The sequence below is a fragment of the Rhea pennata genome, chromosome 15 (assembly GCF_028389875.1).
Source record: "Rhea pennata isolate bPtePen1 chromosome 15, bPtePen1.pri, whole genome shotgun sequence".
Lineage (NCBI taxonomy): Eukaryota > Metazoa > Chordata > Aves > Rheiformes > Rheidae > Rhea > Rhea pennata.
Window position 1 is genome coordinate 13,810,133 of NC_084677.1, and position 18,607 is coordinate 13,828,739.

The 18,607-nt window shown below is 51.1% G+C and overlaps 1 protein-coding gene across 6 annotated transcripts; it reads left to right on the forward strand.

The window, feature by feature from the left end:
• Positions 1 to 2,505: 2,505 nt before the first annotated feature.
• On the forward strand, positions 2,506 to 17,202 carry MAFK (MAF bZIP transcription factor K). Of its 6 annotated transcripts, none has more exons than XM_062588754.1 (3): positions 2,506 to 2,568; positions 11,073 to 11,152; positions 12,381 to 17,202. In XM_062588754.1, the coding sequence occupies exons 2-3, from the start codon at positions 11,117 to 11,119 to the stop codon at positions 12,813 to 12,815; spliced, it is 471 nt and encodes a 156-aa protein (XP_062444738.1). In that variant the 5' UTR covers positions 2,506 to 2,568; positions 11,073 to 11,116; the 3' UTR covers positions 12,816 to 17,202. The 6 variants fall into 6 exon arrangements, with proteins under 6 accessions (XP_062444738.1, XP_062444741.1, XP_062444742.1 ...); XM_062588757.1 differs by lacking the exon at positions 2,506 to 2,568 and adding an exon at positions 3,438 to 3,456; XM_062588758.1 differs by lacking the exon at positions 2,506 to 2,568 and adding an exon at positions 8,322 to 8,438.
• The last annotated feature ends 1,405 nt before the right edge of the window (positions 17,203 to 18,607 follow it).

Sequence of the window (18,607 nt, forward strand, 5' to 3'; positions counted from 1 at the left end):
TATTAATGCTTCTATCCCCCTTTTCATAGTTGCAGCCCCTTATCCAAAGCTGTGAGCGGAAGAGAAGCTGGGTTTCTGAATCCTGCACTGGTGTCTTTGGGGAACCGTGCTGCGTCATGTGTTGTGGGTGCGGAGCGGGTGGGCCAGACCCCCAAACTCTGGATCAACGCTTCCTTAAGCAGGAGCTTACTCACGTCCAGGTTTCCACCAGAGCTCTTTTTCCCAGGCACTCCTGTTCACCTGTTTAAATAAATCCATATAAGTGCACGTTCCCTGCCCAGGATTTCCTGCTCTCAGGGGAGTGAGAGCTTCTCTTTGTTTACTGTCAAAGGCCACCAGAGTCTAAAGTTCAGCAGTAAAAGATAACAGACCTTTGGAGCAGAGTTTCTTTCTCCAGGGGATGAAAACAAAAAGGGGGAGCTGTTGTGAACAGGTTAGTTCACACAGAAATAGAATTTCAGGCTAACCCCACCACCAAGCCATATGTGACAGGTCCAAAACTGCCCTTGCAAAGCCAGAGGAAAATTCCCCGTGCTGGACCGTGGCTGCGTGAGGGGGCAGTGGAGAGGGGTGGTGGGACCTAGCATCTCGAGGAGGAGCCGTGGGCGCTGCAGGAATGCTCCAGTGGCTCCAGGGCACCCTTGGGGCCTCCCATCCCACGATGGCTCACTGAGCCACCAGATACCAGCCGTGCTGGAGCTGAACCTCCAATGCACCAGCAGGGACCACAGGGATGGTGGAAACCCGCCCCGACCCCCGAGCCTCGCTTCATAGCCCATCCCAGGGTCTAGGGCAGCTGTTTAAGCAGAATCTGCAAATTTTGGAGATGTGAATGCCAACAGCACTGCAGTCGCACCGCGTGGCAGCTTCACGTCTGTAACCTGGGAGCTTTCACCAACGTAATTAGCTCGGTTCCAAATACCGGGTTTCTTAATGACGGTGAGGTGTGCTTCCCCAGATCCCTGCTCCAGCAAGGGGCCGGGCAGGCACGGCAGGGCTTGCTGCCGCCACGCGAACGCGGCCAGCTGCGCCAGCAGCCGCAGGCACGGGGGTGCAGAGCCTCCACATGGAAGGGGGACGGAGACGAAAGGGCTCGGCGCGACCCGGCACCCCTTCAGCCGCGCGGCAAGGGCTGAAGCAGCTGGTTACACCAGCTTTGCACCCGCTGGAGATTTGCCTGTTCCTGAGGGAACTCCAGCAGCAACCTTGTGGGCAGCCACCCTGCGCCTTGCAGCTCCCGTTGAGCAAAGGGAGCCGCACGGCAGGGATCTCACTCCCGGTACTGATACCCCTGGTACTGAAGCAGGGATTGCTTCAAAGGAGGTGTTTGGCCCTTGGGCTGCAAAACATAAAGAGTGCTGGGCCTGGGCAGACGCGTACGCTCTAATATAGTCATGAACTCCGCTGCAAGAAAAGGCAAAGTCTGGTTTTGACAGAAGCAGTTCTTTGTGTGTTTTGGTCAAAAGACTGTGTTACTTCAGTCGAGTACATCTTCTTCATCATTCCTGGATGCTGCTAGTATCTCAAACACCAATTGCGCCATCGAGATTATGGCACTTATAGCCATCCTCAAAATCGTATTTGCAAACAGCAAATATCTGGAGCATCTCGACTCCTGCCTCAGCATATGGGAGGCTCTGGGACCCGGGCACTGCCCTGGGTGAAAGCTGCTTGTGTAGCTCAAGAGACAGCAGAAAATCTTGCCAACAACGACCACACTTGTAATCAAAACAGGGAACCAAAATAGCCTGCAATTATCATAGAGAACCTCATGATTTCTAAGACTCGTTCCCTGTCTTGAAAAAAGTGTGGGGCTTGGAAAAGGGGGAAAGTATCACGACCTCTGCCACCTGACTCAGCCCACGTGGCCACCAAGGCACATCGCAGCCGCAAACCTACCACGCTGCAACGTGCAAAATCTCACGGCCTCCCCTCCCAGCCTTGCGTCTTGTCCACCCCTAACCAGGGCTGCTCTCAACAGGCGGGACTGAAAGGTTCGGGAGAGGGGGGCAGGCCTCCTCTTCCCTCAGCGAGCTCATGGATATCAGCGCGACGGGAACCGCGCCCGCTGCTTTTGGAGGCCACAGCATTGCGCTGTGTGGGGGAGGGGGCACGAAACAGAAGCGGGCCCGCAGAGCGCGGGCTGCGGGCCCCGCGGCGCGCCCGGAGCGCGGAGCTACGGCGCGGTGCTCGGCGCTGCGCACGGGCTGGGAGACGAGCCGGGGCGGCCACGTGACGCCGCAGCGCCCCGCCCCTCCCGCGCCCTTCCCCATGAATGAACCGCGTGGGCGTGGCCGGCGCTGACGCGGCGGCGGAGGGGCGGGGCCGGGGGGGTGACGCGCGGCGTGACGCGCCATGCCGGAAGCGGCGGGGGCGCTGGTTGGTCCGCGGCGCGGCGGGGGGGAGGGGGGCCGCCCCGCGCTTGTTGTTGTCCGCGGGACTCGCTCGCAGGGAAGGAGGGAGGCTGAGGAGCGCCCCCCCCCCCCCGCCGCCGCCGCCGCCGCCGCCGCCCGCCGCCGCCGCCGCCCCCTCCCCCGGGCGCGCGCGCGCGCTCCCGCCGGTTCCCAGGTAAGGAGCCGCCTGGGCGCGGCGCGGGCGGTGGGGTGGGGCGGTGCCGTCTCGCGCCGCGCGGGGCCCCGCGCCGCCGCTGCCGGCGGGCTCGGCTCGGCCCGGCCTGGTCCGGTTCGGTCCGGTCCGGCCGGGCGGGGGGCGGCGGCGGCGGCGGCAGCGGCGCGGCTGAGGTAAAAGTGCTGAGTCACCATCGCCCTGGGCACGTGGTGCCGCCGCCGCCCCTCGCCCCGGGCCGCGCCGCCCGCCCCGCGCTCCGCTCCGCGCGCACGTGGCCGCGCCGGGCCGCCGCGCCGCGCCGCGCGGTGCGGTGGGGCGAGGCGGCTGCGGCCGGGCCCCGGCGGCAGGGGCAGCCCGCAGCCCGGGGCGTTGGCCGCGGCGGGGGCCCCGGGGCGGCGGGCGCCGCGGTGCCCGCGCCGCGGCAGGCGGTCGCACCTTCGCCGCGGGCGTTTGGGCGCGCGGAAGCGCGGAGCGTTGCTCAATCGCCCTCTCCCACGTGGCCGCTCGCGGCGCTGCCCACGGGACCCCCCCCCCGGTCCTCGCATGGCGCTGGGGCGGGGGGCGCATCGCCGCCCGCACCGGCCCCGCGCTCGCAGCCCTCTGGCTAAAACTCGCCAGAAGTTGCCGGCCGCGCCGCGCCGGGAGGGGATGCTGGGTTTGCGTGTCAGCGATGCAGCGGTGCTTCTGCCGACGATCGGCGTGCAGCCCGTGCCGGGCTCTGAGCGGTCCTTAAAATACATTTGAGGAAACCTGTTGTGACGCTGTGCGCCTGGGGTGCTAAAAATAGCTGCTTTTGTAGTACTGACGGAGCCTCGGGAACTACGGAGAAGTCGGTGTCGGTCCGAAGACGGTTCTAGCGTGTGGGAACAGCGTGCACGGTAACGAGGTGTGGCTGTTCGCGTTAGCTAGCAGCTTTCCGGCTCTCAGCCCCTGCGCGCGTCTGGGCGCCCAGAAGCGGTTATCGAGCGCGACCAGCAGCGCGCCGTGCTGCGGTGGGAAACGCAGGCTCCGCTGCTTACTCCCGTCCCTGGTAGACGGGCAGAGGGCGAGGGCCCTGCCGGGGAGGGAGCGCTTATCTCCCAACAGCACAACTTCTCCGCGGACTCGGAGAGGAGCAGGAGCGCGGTGGCCCTCTGGCTGGTCTCGAGCCTCTGCTGAGGGCTCTCTTTGCAGGGTGGAAACATGGGGGGCGGCGGGGGGGGGGGAAGAAGGGTAATCTCCAGCCGGCCGGAGACCACGCCTGTGGGAGGAAAGGGGACCGTGACATTCTCCGAATCGGCTCTGCTGGCACCGCAGCCACGTGACTGTCTGGTGGATACAGATCAGTTTGGATTTTTAGTCAGAAACGGGGGTGGGGAAACCCTATTCCGAACTCCTTTCAAAGACAAGGAAGAAGGTGGCATAAGCTAGAGAGATGTCCAGGCCGCAAGGGAGGGGAACTGAGATCTCTGAACTCTAAAAGTGTTTTACAGTCGGTTTGAAACAGACCTTCCTTCTCCTCCTGCTCCTGCCAAGGCTGCTGCGAGTCTGCTCCCCTCCCTCGTGTGCTGCCCTGTGGAGGAGGGGATCCATTTTACCGGTTCTGCTGAAAGCAGGCCATGAGATCTCAAATTAGGACCAAACCCCCTTTGGGCAAAGTTATGTTACAGAAAATGGAAAGGCCTCTGTTTTCATTTTCACCTGGCCATCCCCTTCTTTTCTAGCTTGGTCCTAAAGCCACACTGGGGCTGGAAAGACAGGCAGAGCTGTTAGGAAGAAAACGCTCCTATCTACAAGGTGGAAAGTCGTGTGTTGTGTTTTGAGTCCCCGGGAGTCTCATTTGTAGAGGAGCATAACCCAGCACCCCAGCCCGGCCAGTGCGTTCCAGTGTGGTACTGTCATGGCTTAGTAGCAAATTAAGTTACCTTGTTATTTTCGCACTGATGAAACCGGTGCTTGTTGGTCTGCTCTTTCTCTCTCCTTCCGTGTACACACTGTAATGCAGAGCAACCTTCCTCGTGCAGTCACTTCCTAAACGTGATGGACACTATTGTTGTCCAATAGCAGTGCACAGCAGTGGCAGGCTGAGCGGCACGAGAATTAACTCTCGTTGTACCTGAAAGATGTGCTGGACGATGACGATTTGGAAGATGTTATTCACGAGGCGATTGCTGCGAGGTTGGGACACGTGGTGACTTTCGTTAGCAGGACATCCTCCCAGTCTTTGCAGGCTCTCAACTTGTCAAGGCTTTGCACTTGAGCCTTACTGTGTTAAATGTTCTTGGCTATATTAGGGCGGGCTCATACCCTGCTTTGAAAGTATTTCTAAGCCAGAGACAGACTCTCACTAGCTTTTTTTGCTTGCCTGTCAAGGACAGCGTGCTTTGTCGTGTTTTATCTCATTTCTGTGCTCTTTCCCATCTTGGCAATCTGTTGCAGCAAGGAGTTTAGAATGACTGTGTGCCTTCTGAAAGAATAAAAATACACATCAGCTTGATGCACTCTTATTTCCATCAACATTGAAAAATGATTAATGGTGTGGAATGCGCTGCAGAATTTGGTATTGAAAGTCTCTAGCTGTGTTCGATGTTTGGGAACCGAAGAAAGGACAGCTGGGAGTGCGGGCCCCCACGGCAGTTAGGGTTTGTGGGATAAGCTCGCTCGCTGATCATTCTTGTAAACATCCAGCTGTGAAATACTTGAGCAGCGCTAGCACTTTCAATTATCAGGAAGTTTCAGGCTCAGCACCCTGTTGAGATGAGCAGGCAATTTCCACTTCTGTCTGAGCTATTGTTTCAGGCTATCTTCAAACTCGGGCAAAGAGTCTTCCAAGCATGAAGCAAGCACAAAGCAATGCAGCACTGGGTGACTGTAAAGACTAGAACGGGGAGTGGGGGGGGAGAGGGAAGTGGTAATGAAAGCAATTACCCTGCTGCTAAGCTCTGAAGTGGAGGGACAGATTGCATAGCAAATCCCACTGCTTTGCAATATTACAGGACCCTGAATAGCAGTGTTGTTGTGTTCCGTTAGTAGCAATCAGGGAAGATATCTGACTTAACGGCTGGCACGTGGGATCAGGACCGGTGAAGTCGGGAATCCTGATCCGAGCTTTGTCCCTAGATCTGACAGTTACTGGTGGCTCTGTCACTCAACTTCCCTTTTTGAGGGAGAACACATCTCTAGGCTAGTGATGCTGAGACCTAAATCTGATGTAGTTCTGTCACTGTGTTTTATAAGTGCATAATGGAAAGAAGTGGTGTATGCTGTGCCTGAGCTATCTGTCTTTAGCGTACCTTTTTCCTGCAGCCACCTCTTCCCCAGAAGTCCAGGGTTTCTGATGTGACACACAAGTGTGGCCTCCCGTATCCTCTGCTCTCTAACCACAGGCTCTCTGCAGCATCTGACTAGGTTGTTTACCAAACCACTGAGGACTGTCTGATCTCTGTCCAGGCTTCCCCAGAGAGCGCCTCAGAGAGCTGTGTCCTGGCACCTCTCAAATTCGGTCTGAAGGTTCCTGAGTCTGTGCTTTGCTGCTGGATGCTGGTTCCGATCCATAAGGGAAATGGAAAGCTGGCCAGCTGGGCGAGGGCTGTGTGTAGCTCCTCTAGAACAGTAAACAGTGACTCACCCCCTCCTCTGTGTCTTCTCTCTGTTCCTGTCAAATATATTGCCTTGCATATGCCTCTACTCTGATTCACACCATCAGCCTGTCCCTCCCCTCTCTTATTATAAATTACAAATGAATGACAAGCATCAGTCTGTCTTTCAGGACGTGTGAAGATTGTTAGAGCAGGAAAAATGGTCTTTGAATGATGGGGGAGGGCTGGTGCTCTGCATACCATGCTGCAATATGTTGGAAATCCGTGTCATGCCTCCGAGGGACAGAGGCACAGAGATCAACATTTAAGCATCTGTAGTTCCCTTCACCTGTCAGATCTGATGTTATCCTTGGTAAGCATATTCATTTGGCTACTGTTCAGGAGTTGGGAATAACTTGTGGATAAACTAGAAATTTAGGCAACTTGCTAAAACAGCTGCTGGGGAGTTGTATACTGCATTTTGGAATATCTGAGTAGAGTATTCCCTGCTTAAACAGCTTTGCTGAATTAAGACTCGATGGCTGAGATGCTCTCACTGCTTAAACTGAATGTTGTGTTTTTACCCTTTAGAAGTCGTTGCTGGCCTGGCTCAAGGTGAGAGTTGCATGTTTTCAGTTTGCTGTAGCTGTCTGAGGATGGAAGCTCGATACTGTTAGGGCTGTCTGCCAGATACTTATGTTCTGGCCAGGCTTGTCTTCGATACAGAATGGATTTTAAAATGTGAGTTCATCGACGGTTATTGGGTGTTAGCAATGACTTTATAGTAATTTGTTAACATGTAACGTGTTCTGAGAGCCCTGTAACGTAGAAATTCGTCCAGGCGTGTTTTCTTGGTTGCAAATTTTACATAGAAACCTCTATCCTACCTCAGAGCACTGGCCAGGTTTTCTCCGGTATTCCCTTTCAAAGCAAAGGAATTGGAGATGGCTAGATGGACCCAGTGGAGAACAAGAAGTCAGCCTGAGAACACCAGGTTTTTGAGAAGATGCTGTGAGTGACTTAAGAGTTGCCTCAGAGAGGATGAGGGCGTTGGCAAGGCTATCAGTGGATAACTTTATTGTAGAATTACAAGGGCTCTTTGTGTAACCTACAGTCAAAACATTTGCTTTAAGTACAAGCAAGGAGCCGAACTGTGAAAGCCTTTGCCCCTTACCGTTGGTATGTTACTACTCACTGTTTTATTTATGTAGCATCCTAAGTGTGTCATACTGCTTACAGAATAAAGATGTAATGCAGTCCTTGTTCCAAAAAGCTTAGCTCCTAATTTTAGACATGATGCAGCAAATGCAATTAAGAAAAGAAGGGCAGAAATAGGGTAAAGACTAAAAGGGTTCTAGTAATCAAATCAGAGTTGGAGTCTCAGAAAACCCTTGTGCAGCATGTTTAGGGGACACCACTGAATACGACAAGTTTGCGGTAGTATTTACTATTTTACTGTGGGGTTTTGCCTCCTATCTGTAAGAAGTGCCGCACCAATTATATTTACTTCTAGTTGTTAGCTGAGTAGTCCTATATAGTACTGACAGAAAGGGTTGTACAGATGGGAGGTGGAGTCAGATTTTAAGTAATACGCCCAAGGCCGCAGTCAATGAGGTTTGCAAGTGGTGGTGTATCGGTTTCGAGTTGAGCTCAGACCACACCTGTGGGTTCACCTGGTACAGCGGTAAGCCTCACTCTGGCATTCATGTTGGAGTGAAGAACTTGAGTCTATTTGAGCATTTCTATTTATACTACCAAATTTTGACCTTAAGAATAGGGGTGGCCCCGATCCCGCTCGCTTTGAAGGTGGCCAGGCGTTGTAATTCCCGATGGTGGCTTGAATTCCTTCCTCCTGTCCGAGCCAGGAAGGGCTCTGGCGTCTCGCCCCGATGAAATAGCATCGATCTCATTTTAGAGGGAAGCCAGCCTGTGCTTCCGTACACGAGGGAAGCCATACATAAAGCACAAGACCCCAGTTAATTCAGGTACCAACTGTGCGCTTGTACCAAACGTGGAGGAGCCTGTGTTGTCCGCAGAGGAATGTGCAGTGTAAGGAGATGTTGCTTTGGCGACACAGAGCAACAGGTGACCAGAAGTGGATTCATCACGTGGAGTCGGAGCAGCTTATTAACGCCGTAGCGGCGTTGCTTTGGGTGGCAGGCGAGCCCAGACAGTGACCCCCACCGGAGGGAATCTCAACCCTCGGCACTTGTTTTCCACAATATTTTACGTTTCTTTCCACCTCTGCGCAGCCAAGCGGCCTGTTCAGTTTTTCCATCGGCTGGTGTAGAAAGTGCTTTGAAGACACGTTGGGTGAGGATCAAAAGGCTTTTTGTGTAATCGGTGGGTGTGACTGGTCTGTCCTCGGCCTCCCCCTCCTTTTTGACTTTCCTTTTCCGGTTTAGCTGTGCAAAGTGCCGCCGGAGGGACTGTAGTGTGCCCCTTTCCTTGTAGGGATGGGGGCGGCGAGGGAGGGGGGCATGCCGAGGGAAGGAAGAGTTTCTGATGCTGTGGGAATGTGAGCTCTCAAACTCTGTAAACAGCTGGTGACTCACTGCATAACTATGGCACCAACTGCCTGCGAGGCCCGCGGCTCTGTGCGCGTGGAGGGAGGGGGCTGCAGGCCGTTTCCTTTACGCACTGGCAGCGTTCTGCTCTCCTTAACTCGCTGGGACCGTTTGGCCAAGACGAGGAGCTTTTCCTTCCTCCTTCGTGCTAGCGTGTATGTGTGTGCCTCTGGCCTGGAGGTAGGGGCGGGCGGTGAACGTGGAGCGTGCAGGGGAAGCGATGGAGAGGAGGACAGCGAAAGGGCAGCGCTGAGATCTGAAAAGGCGCCTCCGCGTTTGCACGCTCGCGGGAGAGTGTTGCTGCCTGCCGTCGACTCCCGTGCGAAATAACGCAGTTTTGCGGCAGCCAGAGGTCAGACGCGGCCTCTTCCCTCGGTGACTGAGAACGCTTTCGTGGGCAGGTGGGGGCTGCGCTAACAGCGAGGGACTGCGTTTTGCTAAGGGTGCTCTCCTTGCCTCTGCCGAGCCTGCTTCTGCTGCCGTGGTGCAGGCAAGGGCTGCTTGCTGGAAGTGCGCCCAGGGTGGGGTCTGGTACCGGAGGAGGGGAGAGAAGGATTCTGCGTGATGCTCTGGAAAACGCAGTGCACACCAGTTGCTGTGAGTGGTCCATTCATCACAAAGCATCTTGGCTTGTGTGCTGTGCGGCTGTCCTTGTCCCTCCTCCAGCAGACATGGAAAGCTGTGCTGTCTCAGACTTAAAAATAGAGGAGGCGCCTAAATACACACCCTAATATCTAGGATAGTATCTTGTAGCTTTGCGTTTACGGGATTTGGGTTTTGTTCTCTTTGTTTTATCGTGATTTTTCTGCAAGTCATATGACAAAGAGGTGTCTTGACTGGTAAAATTCAAGTGAGAGCAGCGCAGGCTGAGCCAGCACCTTTATCCACATGGCTCCCTATTGTTCCCCTATCCCACCTTTGTCCCCCCCAAGTCCCTCCACCCCTTGTTTGCAGATATGAATGAGTTTGTTTACTCTCTGACGACCTCGTGATGTCTTTGCACAGACATGACCTGAAGTCATTATTGCTTTTGGGCTTCTCTGTTTCCATGGTGACTGTCTCAAGGTTGGCTACTTTCCCAAGGTCACCATGGCAACTATCAGAAGGGAATCATGCTTGGGATGCTTTGGCTGGATTTTTCATGAATGATTAGAATGTGTGACACGATGCAGACGTGGGAATGGGGAGGGTTTGGGGTGGGGTGGGGGGAGAGGACTCCCGACAGACAGGCTGCGCGCTCTGCGGTGCCACTGGGTGCGCAGCCCTTGAAGCCGCCACGGCTGTGCGTCGGGCGCACCTTCTCGGTGGGGGAGCCGGTGCCTTGCGCCCTCTCTGCAGGGGTAGCCGAGATGCTGGGGGAGCGATAAACAGAGGCTGTGATGGTGTCACAGCTGCAGTCGCCTCTCTCGTGGTAGGTACCTGGCAGGCAGCGATGATGCCGGGCTCAGTCCTGGCCCTTCTGTGGGGTGAAGGTTTCTGATGGAAGTCCAGGCAGGTAGATTTTCTCCAAAGCGCTGGTCGGAGGGGTGTAGTCGCCAGCTAAGCTGAGAGAAAAGGGCAGCGTCTCGACAGAGGACAGTCTCTGTCAGTGGACATGCATCCACGTCGTGACAAATATCAGACAGGTCGGTGCTCTCAGCCTGGAGCCGAGAGGATCCTGAAGCAACAGCCTTGATGTGTTGGGAGAGGCAAATGCCTGCCTTGCTTTGTTATCTGGGGGCTTTCGTTTCTGCAGTTTGGGTTTTCTAGTAGCGTCTCTTTTGGGTGGGGACAGTTCTGAAAGCAGGTTACAAACTAGGCGGCTTATTTCTGAGTTGCTGATTCAATTTTAAGCTAAGTTAATAATAATCAAAATAAGAATGAAGGGAGTTGTTGTCTTGTGGCTTTTTAATGCCTTTTATGAGCAGAAGTAACTCTTAATTCAGTCCCTAATAGGCCGTTCTGTACGTCTGGGATTCTTCCAGAGGGAGGTGAACAAGTAATTGGGCCTGGGAGGCCAAACTCTGCTCTTCTCTTGAGAAGAGGTGGCATATTGCAAGGTAGTATGCAGTTATTAGCAAAACTGTTGTTTACAGACAGGAGCAGGTATCCTTTCCCCCTTCCTAGCCCTGTCTTCCTTGCTTGATCTTGATGAACTTAAAAGCAAAATATTAGGTATTAAACATTAAAAAGCAAGGCGCTTGTTGTCAATGCAAATTTCTCCTTCTGTTTGAAAAGGGTAAACTAATGACTGAATCCTTCCCAGCATTTTGAAAAGTTGTGTGATGTTATTTCTTTCAATGGTATTTTAGAGTTGGGGTTTTGGACTGCATTGATGTCTCTTTTCCTGCTGTTATCTCTGAGATTACTGAAAACCTGAAAATCTTGTTTTGTTTTTCAGTTGCAATTTCTGAGCAGTTTTGTCCAGAAGACTGTGCTCAGGTTATGACGACTAATCCCAAACCGAACAAGGCATTAAAGGTAGGGAGAAAAACTGAGTGAGTGATGCTGGATGGCAGAGGAAGATGTCAAGGAGCCATACTCCGTGTGAAGACTGTCATATATGAAATATGTGTATATAATTTTCCCCTCCTTCAGAGAGACTCTCGCAAATGCGTGCCAATATAATTTCCCACTATTTACTGTAAAGTTCTTGAGAAGACAGGCTAGAAGAATTCAGGTGATATCTAGACAGAAGTCTGGAGACTCTGGGATTGCATGAATGCTAGAGTATCCCAGTTGTTACCCAAGAGACTTTTGACTATACTAGATATTGGCAGCATCCTGAAACCTGTGATCCCAGGCCTGAGAATGCATTACTTCTGCTCTCAGAATTAAGATGATTTGGGGCAAAGAAGGTTCAAGCTGCTTTCTGACAGGTGCATGAGATGGTAAACATCTGGGACACACCTGCTTTGTGGCTGTCCCTGCACACTTTGTTCAGTCTTCATTGCAGTTTCTTTCTTGTGTCTTGGCTTTTCATTCCAGGTATCCTGCAATCTGTGAAGAAATGAAGGGGGGAAAAGTAAAAAGAGAGAGAGATGTCTTAAAGGTTCTGAAAATAATTGTGCCAGCAAACATTCATAAGAAGGCACAATTCCTTGATGTTGCTCTCATGCAACTTGTCTGGACTTTGCTCCAGAAAAGCAAATCAGGCTATTGGCCTGTAAGCTAAGCAGGGTTGGTTTTAGTCAGTGCTTGGATGAGCATCTTCAATGAAAAGCTACCAGATGCTTAATTAAACCCTGTGTGCAAATGACTGTTCTGTTTTTGAGAGTGTCAAGGTGTACCAGAATATAATAGGCATATGATGTGTCCCAGCATGGCGCTGAGAAAAGGTGTCATTTTTAGGATTCAGTATAAATTCTGTGTCCTGACACAAGAGACACAGAGCACTTCAGTCCACTTTAAGATTTTGAAGGAGATAAAAGTACTGTTTCATCTGTCTGTCAGTTCAGACTGGATGCATAAGGCTGACTGCTTTTCCTAACTTAAGAGGGTTCTCTTAAAGCCAGGAGATACAGTGCTCTGATCTCTGCCGTGTTCTAACCATCTGTGGCTATGCTTTAGTGGAGCATGTGGTCTGTAAAGTCCTTTGGGGGCTTTTTTCTAGGTAGGGGGGTTATGTTGCTGAGGTAGCCTGTCTCCTTTGTCCAGATTAGCCATTCATGTAGGGTTGCTGTTACTCCTGTGCTGTTGGTATTTGCAGGTAAAGGAGGAGTCAGGAGAGAATGCCCCAGTGCTGAGTGATGATGAACTCGTGTCAATGTCCGTGCGGGAGCTGAACCAGCACCTGAGGGGTCTCACCAAAGAGGAAGTCATCCGTCTGAAGCAGCGGAGACGCACGCTGAAGAACAGGGGTTACGCTGCCAGCTGCCGCATCAAACGTGTGACTCAGAAGGAGGAGTTAGAGAGGCAGCGGGTTGAGTTGCAGCAAGAGGTGGAAAAGCTGGCCAGAGAAAACAGCAGCATGAAGCTCGAGCTGGACGCCTTGCGCTCCAAGTACGAAGCACTCCAGACCTTTGCTCGTACTGTGGCGCGAGGGCCTATTACCCCGACCAAAGTTGCCACCACCAGTGTCATCACCATCGTGAAATCAGCCGAAATCTCATCCAGTTCTGTGCCGTTTTCAGCAGCATCCTAGTGCTCTCGGTGGGGGAACTAGCAGCCTTTCAGAGGGGAGGGGAAAAGGCTTTTATGCATTGTTCCAGAGTCCTCGGTCACGTCAAGAATTGGCATTTTAACAGTTCTCTTCCAAAAGTGCAAAAAAGAAAAAAAGAAGAAAAAATAAGAAAAAATAATCTACAAAGGGAACTTAACTGGCTGCTTCTCCCTGGACTCGGTGGCTCCATCAACCTCTCGTGTCCAGGATTTGAGCTCCATATGCAGTACAAATAGCAAGATCTGCTTCCTCCTTCCCTTGCCTCCTCAACTCCTTCTAGGCTGTGGGCAGCTTTCCATCTGGGAGAAGATACCTGAGAAGCCTCCGGAGTTGTCTTGAATGATGCTCAAGAGGCAGGAAACAGATGGACCGTAGAAATCATCATGTGAGATGAATGTATGGAAAAGAGTTTCCTGTAGTGGCATCCTACTCCCTGTAAGAAAGATCTCCTCTCCCCTCCCTACTTCCATCTGCTATTATGAGGGCAGAGAAATAGGCTTTTTGAAGTGGATTTCATCCTGCCATGAATGGATGCGACTAGGAGGGTGATGGAGACTCATGCTTGAGTCTTATCACACCCATTAGGAATAACATTTTGTTTTCAATCCATGCTGTTAAAATATGGAGAAATATATATTTTACGTATTCTAATATGCCCCATTACCTGTGTGGCCTATGAAAACTACATTGCAGCCTCCTTTATTCCAAACCAAGTTCCCCAAGAGCTCCTTCCCTAAGGTGTGCCTGTGAATTGGATATATTTATGCAGTTTATTTCTTCCAAATGATCCACAGTCTTGAAGTAGCAGCTTTTCTTTGTGGATTCCCTGAAGCTTAAGGGAAGGAGGCACAGTAAATGCTGTGAAGAACTGTGTGATGGGGAGGAGTAGGGGAGGTGAGGAGGAGAAGTGCTGGAAGTAGTATTAGGAGGAGGCAGAACTGACTGCAAGAAGGTAGGAGCATACTGCTGGGATCAGCACTATGGTAAGGGGTTTATACAGAGTATTTTAGAAAGATGTTTTTAAAGCACTGAAGTGTAACTAGAGGGCAATAGCATAAAGACAGGAAGAGAGAAGTTGTAGAGCCTCCTCTTTGACAAAAACATTGGTAGGTAAGCAATGACTATCCCAGCTGGAGAGATCACCAGTCTTTGACCAGAGAGGGGCTATGGGGTGGTTGGATAGGAGCTGTAAGAGTCTTTCCTCTCTGTAGTGTGTCAGGCGCTGAAGTTGGGATCCAAAGAGTACAGTCTACAACCCTCAGTGTTCAGACAACCTGTGTGAATGTGATCCTGAAACTTGACACTTTCTCGTGGGAATCTGTGAATTATCCCAAGAGATGCACAGAGGGCAGGATGAAAATCAGTGTGTATAGGGGATGGTAAAATTGGGATTGAGAAGTCGTACGTATGGCTCTGAGCAGTGGTTTAGAAGAGGGATTTCTGGCTCAGCAATGGGCAGGAAGTGGGAAGCCAAAAAGAGATTCTGCTGTTCTGCAACAGCACTGAAAAGACGAATGTTTCCAGGTCACTGTAAAAATAGCTATGTTGGTGTTTGTGTGTTTTGTTCTGTTTTCTTTTTGAACTAGGAAAGAAAAGGGATCGTGAGTTTTGCAGGGCAGGTCAGAGACTTGTGGAATAGACGATGCCTGTTGTCACACAGGTGAGAAGAGAATGAGATTGTTGAAGTTTAAGGTGAGAAGAACTTGGAGGATTTGCCTCTAGAACAGAAAACAAAATTCATGAGTGTTCTGGACTGAAAGAGAATAATCAAGTTCTGCTGTTGTTTTAAAGGACAGTGAACCGGCATCCAAGGCTCAGTATACTATGTTTTTCAAGGCTTTGTCTCGTCTTGAATGGCATTAAGTTTAAATTTTAGTGAAGCCCTATTTATCTCTGGAAGAAGTTGTCAGCTTGCCTTTTTTTTTCCCCCCTCCCCCCCCCCACCTTGTCCTTGGAGTCTCAGGATTTCCCAAGAGGGTCCTTTGTGAAATAGGTTAATGAAAAGAGAAACCTCAGATTTGATTCTCGTTCAGTCCTCAACATCTACATTCGTGACCTTATTGAGCCAGAAAGGATGCAAATGAAACGCTTCCTTAAGGCTTGTTACTCCTGCCAGATCCACGTGTTACGGAGGGGAGCAGGGAGTTTCCTTCAAGTGATTTTTTTTTTTCCAACGTGTAGAGTTTGGACAACACTTAGTGTTACCTCATTTCTCCTCCACTCCCTCCCTATCTCCTAACAGGCAGATTGATGTCCTGTGTATCATACCAGTTATTGACTCCCACAGCAGAAGCTGAGGAAGAGAAAGATGTTACTGTCATTTCCTGGTCCTCTCATGTTCTCCAACTCGCAAACATTGGAAACTTTCCCAGACCTTACAGGTGCCCCCCAAAACAGGCAAAATGGAGACTTCTGGCACCATTGGGGCTTTAAATTAAAACTTTAAAGAAAAAGGCCAGTTGACTTGAAAATGCCCAAATGCTTCCAGTTTCTAAAACAGCTCCAGAGCTCCATAATATTCCTAGCTAGATAGGAACACCCCTCTGACTGTCCTCATTCCCTGCCAGGGAACTCAGATCAATTGTGCAGAGGGGGATGGAGGTAGAACTTTGCTCAGTGGGGGGTCTTCATGCTGTTGGAATGAGTTGAGGAACATATCTTTATGTGGCACTTCCCTTGTGGCCAAGTTTCTTTTTCCAGTTCTTGAAAGGGTGCCAAAGGCTTGTCCAAGTGATTGCTAGTTCTGTGCTGGTAGGCACTTAAATCTCTGGTCACTCGATAAAGAACAAGAGGCCTGGGTGTTGTTAAAGCTGTTGATACCATAGCCATGGTAGGTAATCCATATTGGATATCCATAAGGACCACGTGGAAATATTTAAAGAGAGAGAAATATATATATAAATATATAATTATATACATTTTATCGTACAGATTTTTCGTAAAAAAATAATTTTTTTTCCAAGTTTGATACTGTAAATCTTTATTAAAAGAAATTGCCAGTCCAGGGCTCCCTGGGTGGTGACCTGGAGGGGAATGAAATGTCCTGGATAAACTTCCACAGAGGGATCAGAATTGCAAGGTAACGTGGAGGGAGGAATGACCCGAAAGCTGTTGACCACATTGGAGACCCAGCTCCTCCACCCTCCGGACTGGAGGGCCCTCCAGCTTGGGGTTATCACATTGCATTCCTCTGGGGTCCGTTTTTTTTCCTGTTTTGTTTTTTTTTTTTTCTTTCCGTCCTGCACTTGCAAGTGTGACACCCAGGGCAAGCATCGCGTGGGGAACCGGTTACTGCCCGCGCAACCACAAGGGCAGCCCCGGTAAGGAGCGCTTGTTTGGCTCACGGCGCTCTTCTGCGGCAGTACCTCTCGCTTGTCTTTTTGCTGTAGCAGTTTGGATGCTGGGACTCCCATCTCTCCCCCTCTTAATTTGTCCCCCTGCCCTTGCGCAGGGTATTTGAACACCGAAATACTCTTCCCCTGGGCCTGGGCATTTCTTTGGTTGCTCCCCATCCACAGTGTGACGTGGGAACCGCGGGCCGGGTGGGAAGCTGGAAGAGGCGCGAAGCACGTTCCTGGGCACGACAGGGCAGCGACAGGAGGGGCGTCTCTGTCCTTACAGATGCATTTGCTGTGCTCTCTGCTGGGAGCGGGGAACCTTTCCCTCTAGGGCAGCTCCAGATCCCTTCGAAGCAAGGCAGCATCTCTGCTCTTGCCCAGCTCTTTCGTCTGCCCAAGGAGGCTGTCAAATGCCATCGCAGAGGCCCGGGTGATGCCGCAGCTCCGGGGACAGCCGGGGAGGGGAGGAAGCGCTGGCGGGCGAGCCGCTGCGGGGGCGAGCCGTGGCAGGGCTGGGTGTCGTGCTGTAGAAGCGTTCAGGCTACTGAACAACTCAAACCTGGGGAGGAGGAGAAGGCATTTTTTTTTTTCTCTCTCAAATCATTTAAACTTCATTGTCATGATTGTTTTTATTTAAAAACAAAACAAAAACTTTTGTAATGTGGATTTGTTTTCCTTTGTCTGTATTTCAGTCTGCTGGGGTGTTTCCGTAGATGGTGGATACTTGCTTTCATTTTTTTAATGATAGAGGTCTTCTGTTTAAAGTTGTTTTTTTATCACCAGCTCATTCTATCCTCTGTGGTTACTCAGTAATTTCATTTCAATATTTATTTTTGTGCTGCTTTTTTATTATAAAATAAATTATTGATATACCAAGCAATGTGGATTCCTGTTTGTAAGGCGAGTAGCCCTGTGTATGTGTCCATTATTTTCTCTTGACAGCCACAACGTAATTTATTGCTGTAAATTTAGCTGCAGTGACTGTTTTTTTTGTACCTTTCCAATAAAGCATTTTCTGGTTTCAGACTTGCCCTGGTGTATGGTCAGCATTTTGGAGCTTGAATTGATTTTCAGTGGAATATTTTCCTTGTCTTTTGTCTGTTGAAGCCTGCGTAGTGTACGGCTAGCTGTCTGCTGCCATGCTTCCTGTGAAAGATGTATTTTTGGAAGGGAAGCTGTGCTAAGGTAAGCATGGTGCCGGCACAGGGTTTTAGAAGTGTATGAACTAGTCCAGCGTGCGTGTAGCCAGCTCGTCCATCTCCAAGCCTTAGTTTGGTGGTGCTTCGATGTTTATGGAATATGCTCGATTGATAACTCTTGTCCAAACTGCTTGTCCAGTGGATCTTGTGTTTAGACCACGTATATCTGTTCCTCTGAACCAGACTGCATCTTAATGTGTAATCACTAGGTATTTGCGATAACTTGCTGTGAGCAAGCAGGGGCTGGTAGTTCAGTAGGTGCCTACCTGCAGTCATGATGCCAAGAGCCTGCTGTGCAAAATTACTCTTGTCCTGAAAACCTTGTGCTGTGGGTTCACAGTGTTTGAGAGAAACACTCCCCGCTCCTCTTTGGGGTCGTGAGGTATCCCTTCACTGCTTTCCTATGCAACTACTTGTGAATAAACTGCTTACACCCCTTAAATCAATATTTCTGTTTCTCCCTATTTGTTACTCAGGGCCTGTTAAAGAGGTGGTACCATGTGCCAGAGAGAGCCTAGGAGCCAAGTTATCTTTGATCCCCTTTCTGAGTGGCCGGTTTCTTCAGGGGACAGCTGATGGGGAAAAATAGTTGGCCTGTGCCGAGCTGAGGATCTTGGAGATGGGTACATTGGCCAAAGTTGGAGTTTTTCTTTATATAACTTCTAACTGGAGAGAAACAGGACTGAGATGGTGGACATGTAAGCAGGTAATAGATGGCTGGTGGGTGCCAGAAGTGGGACTGGGAGGCCTTAGGTAAGCAGGGACACTGAGGCAGCCTGGGGGTTGATTGCAGTCCATTGTGCTTAGCCTGTTACAGAAAATTAACATCATCTGCTCCAGCTGCTGGGCTGAGAAAAGGCAGCGAGGAGCCAATGACTGCAGAGAGGAGGGGGAGGTGGGACAGTTGTGACCCTTGGAGAGATGGAGGAGTGTTAGCTCAGGAGGAAACGGGCAGTAGTGATCAGCCAGCGGAAAGTTTCAGTGAAAGGAAAAGTAACCTTCGCTGTGCTTACGAAAGGAAAAATCTTGTAGCTGGGGTGAGAAGAGCCCTGGTAAATAGGCCTGAGCAAGTGTGAATCTCGCTATCAGCTGCAGGTCTGATAGCCTGCTCCCCACAAGGGACCACCAGCAGCTTGGCCCAGGGATTCCTGGTAGGTACCAAACACCCCAAAACCAGAAGTGTCTCCGCGTCACAGCTCCCAGTCTGAGGCAAGAGCCGGGGTGCGAAAACGCTGGA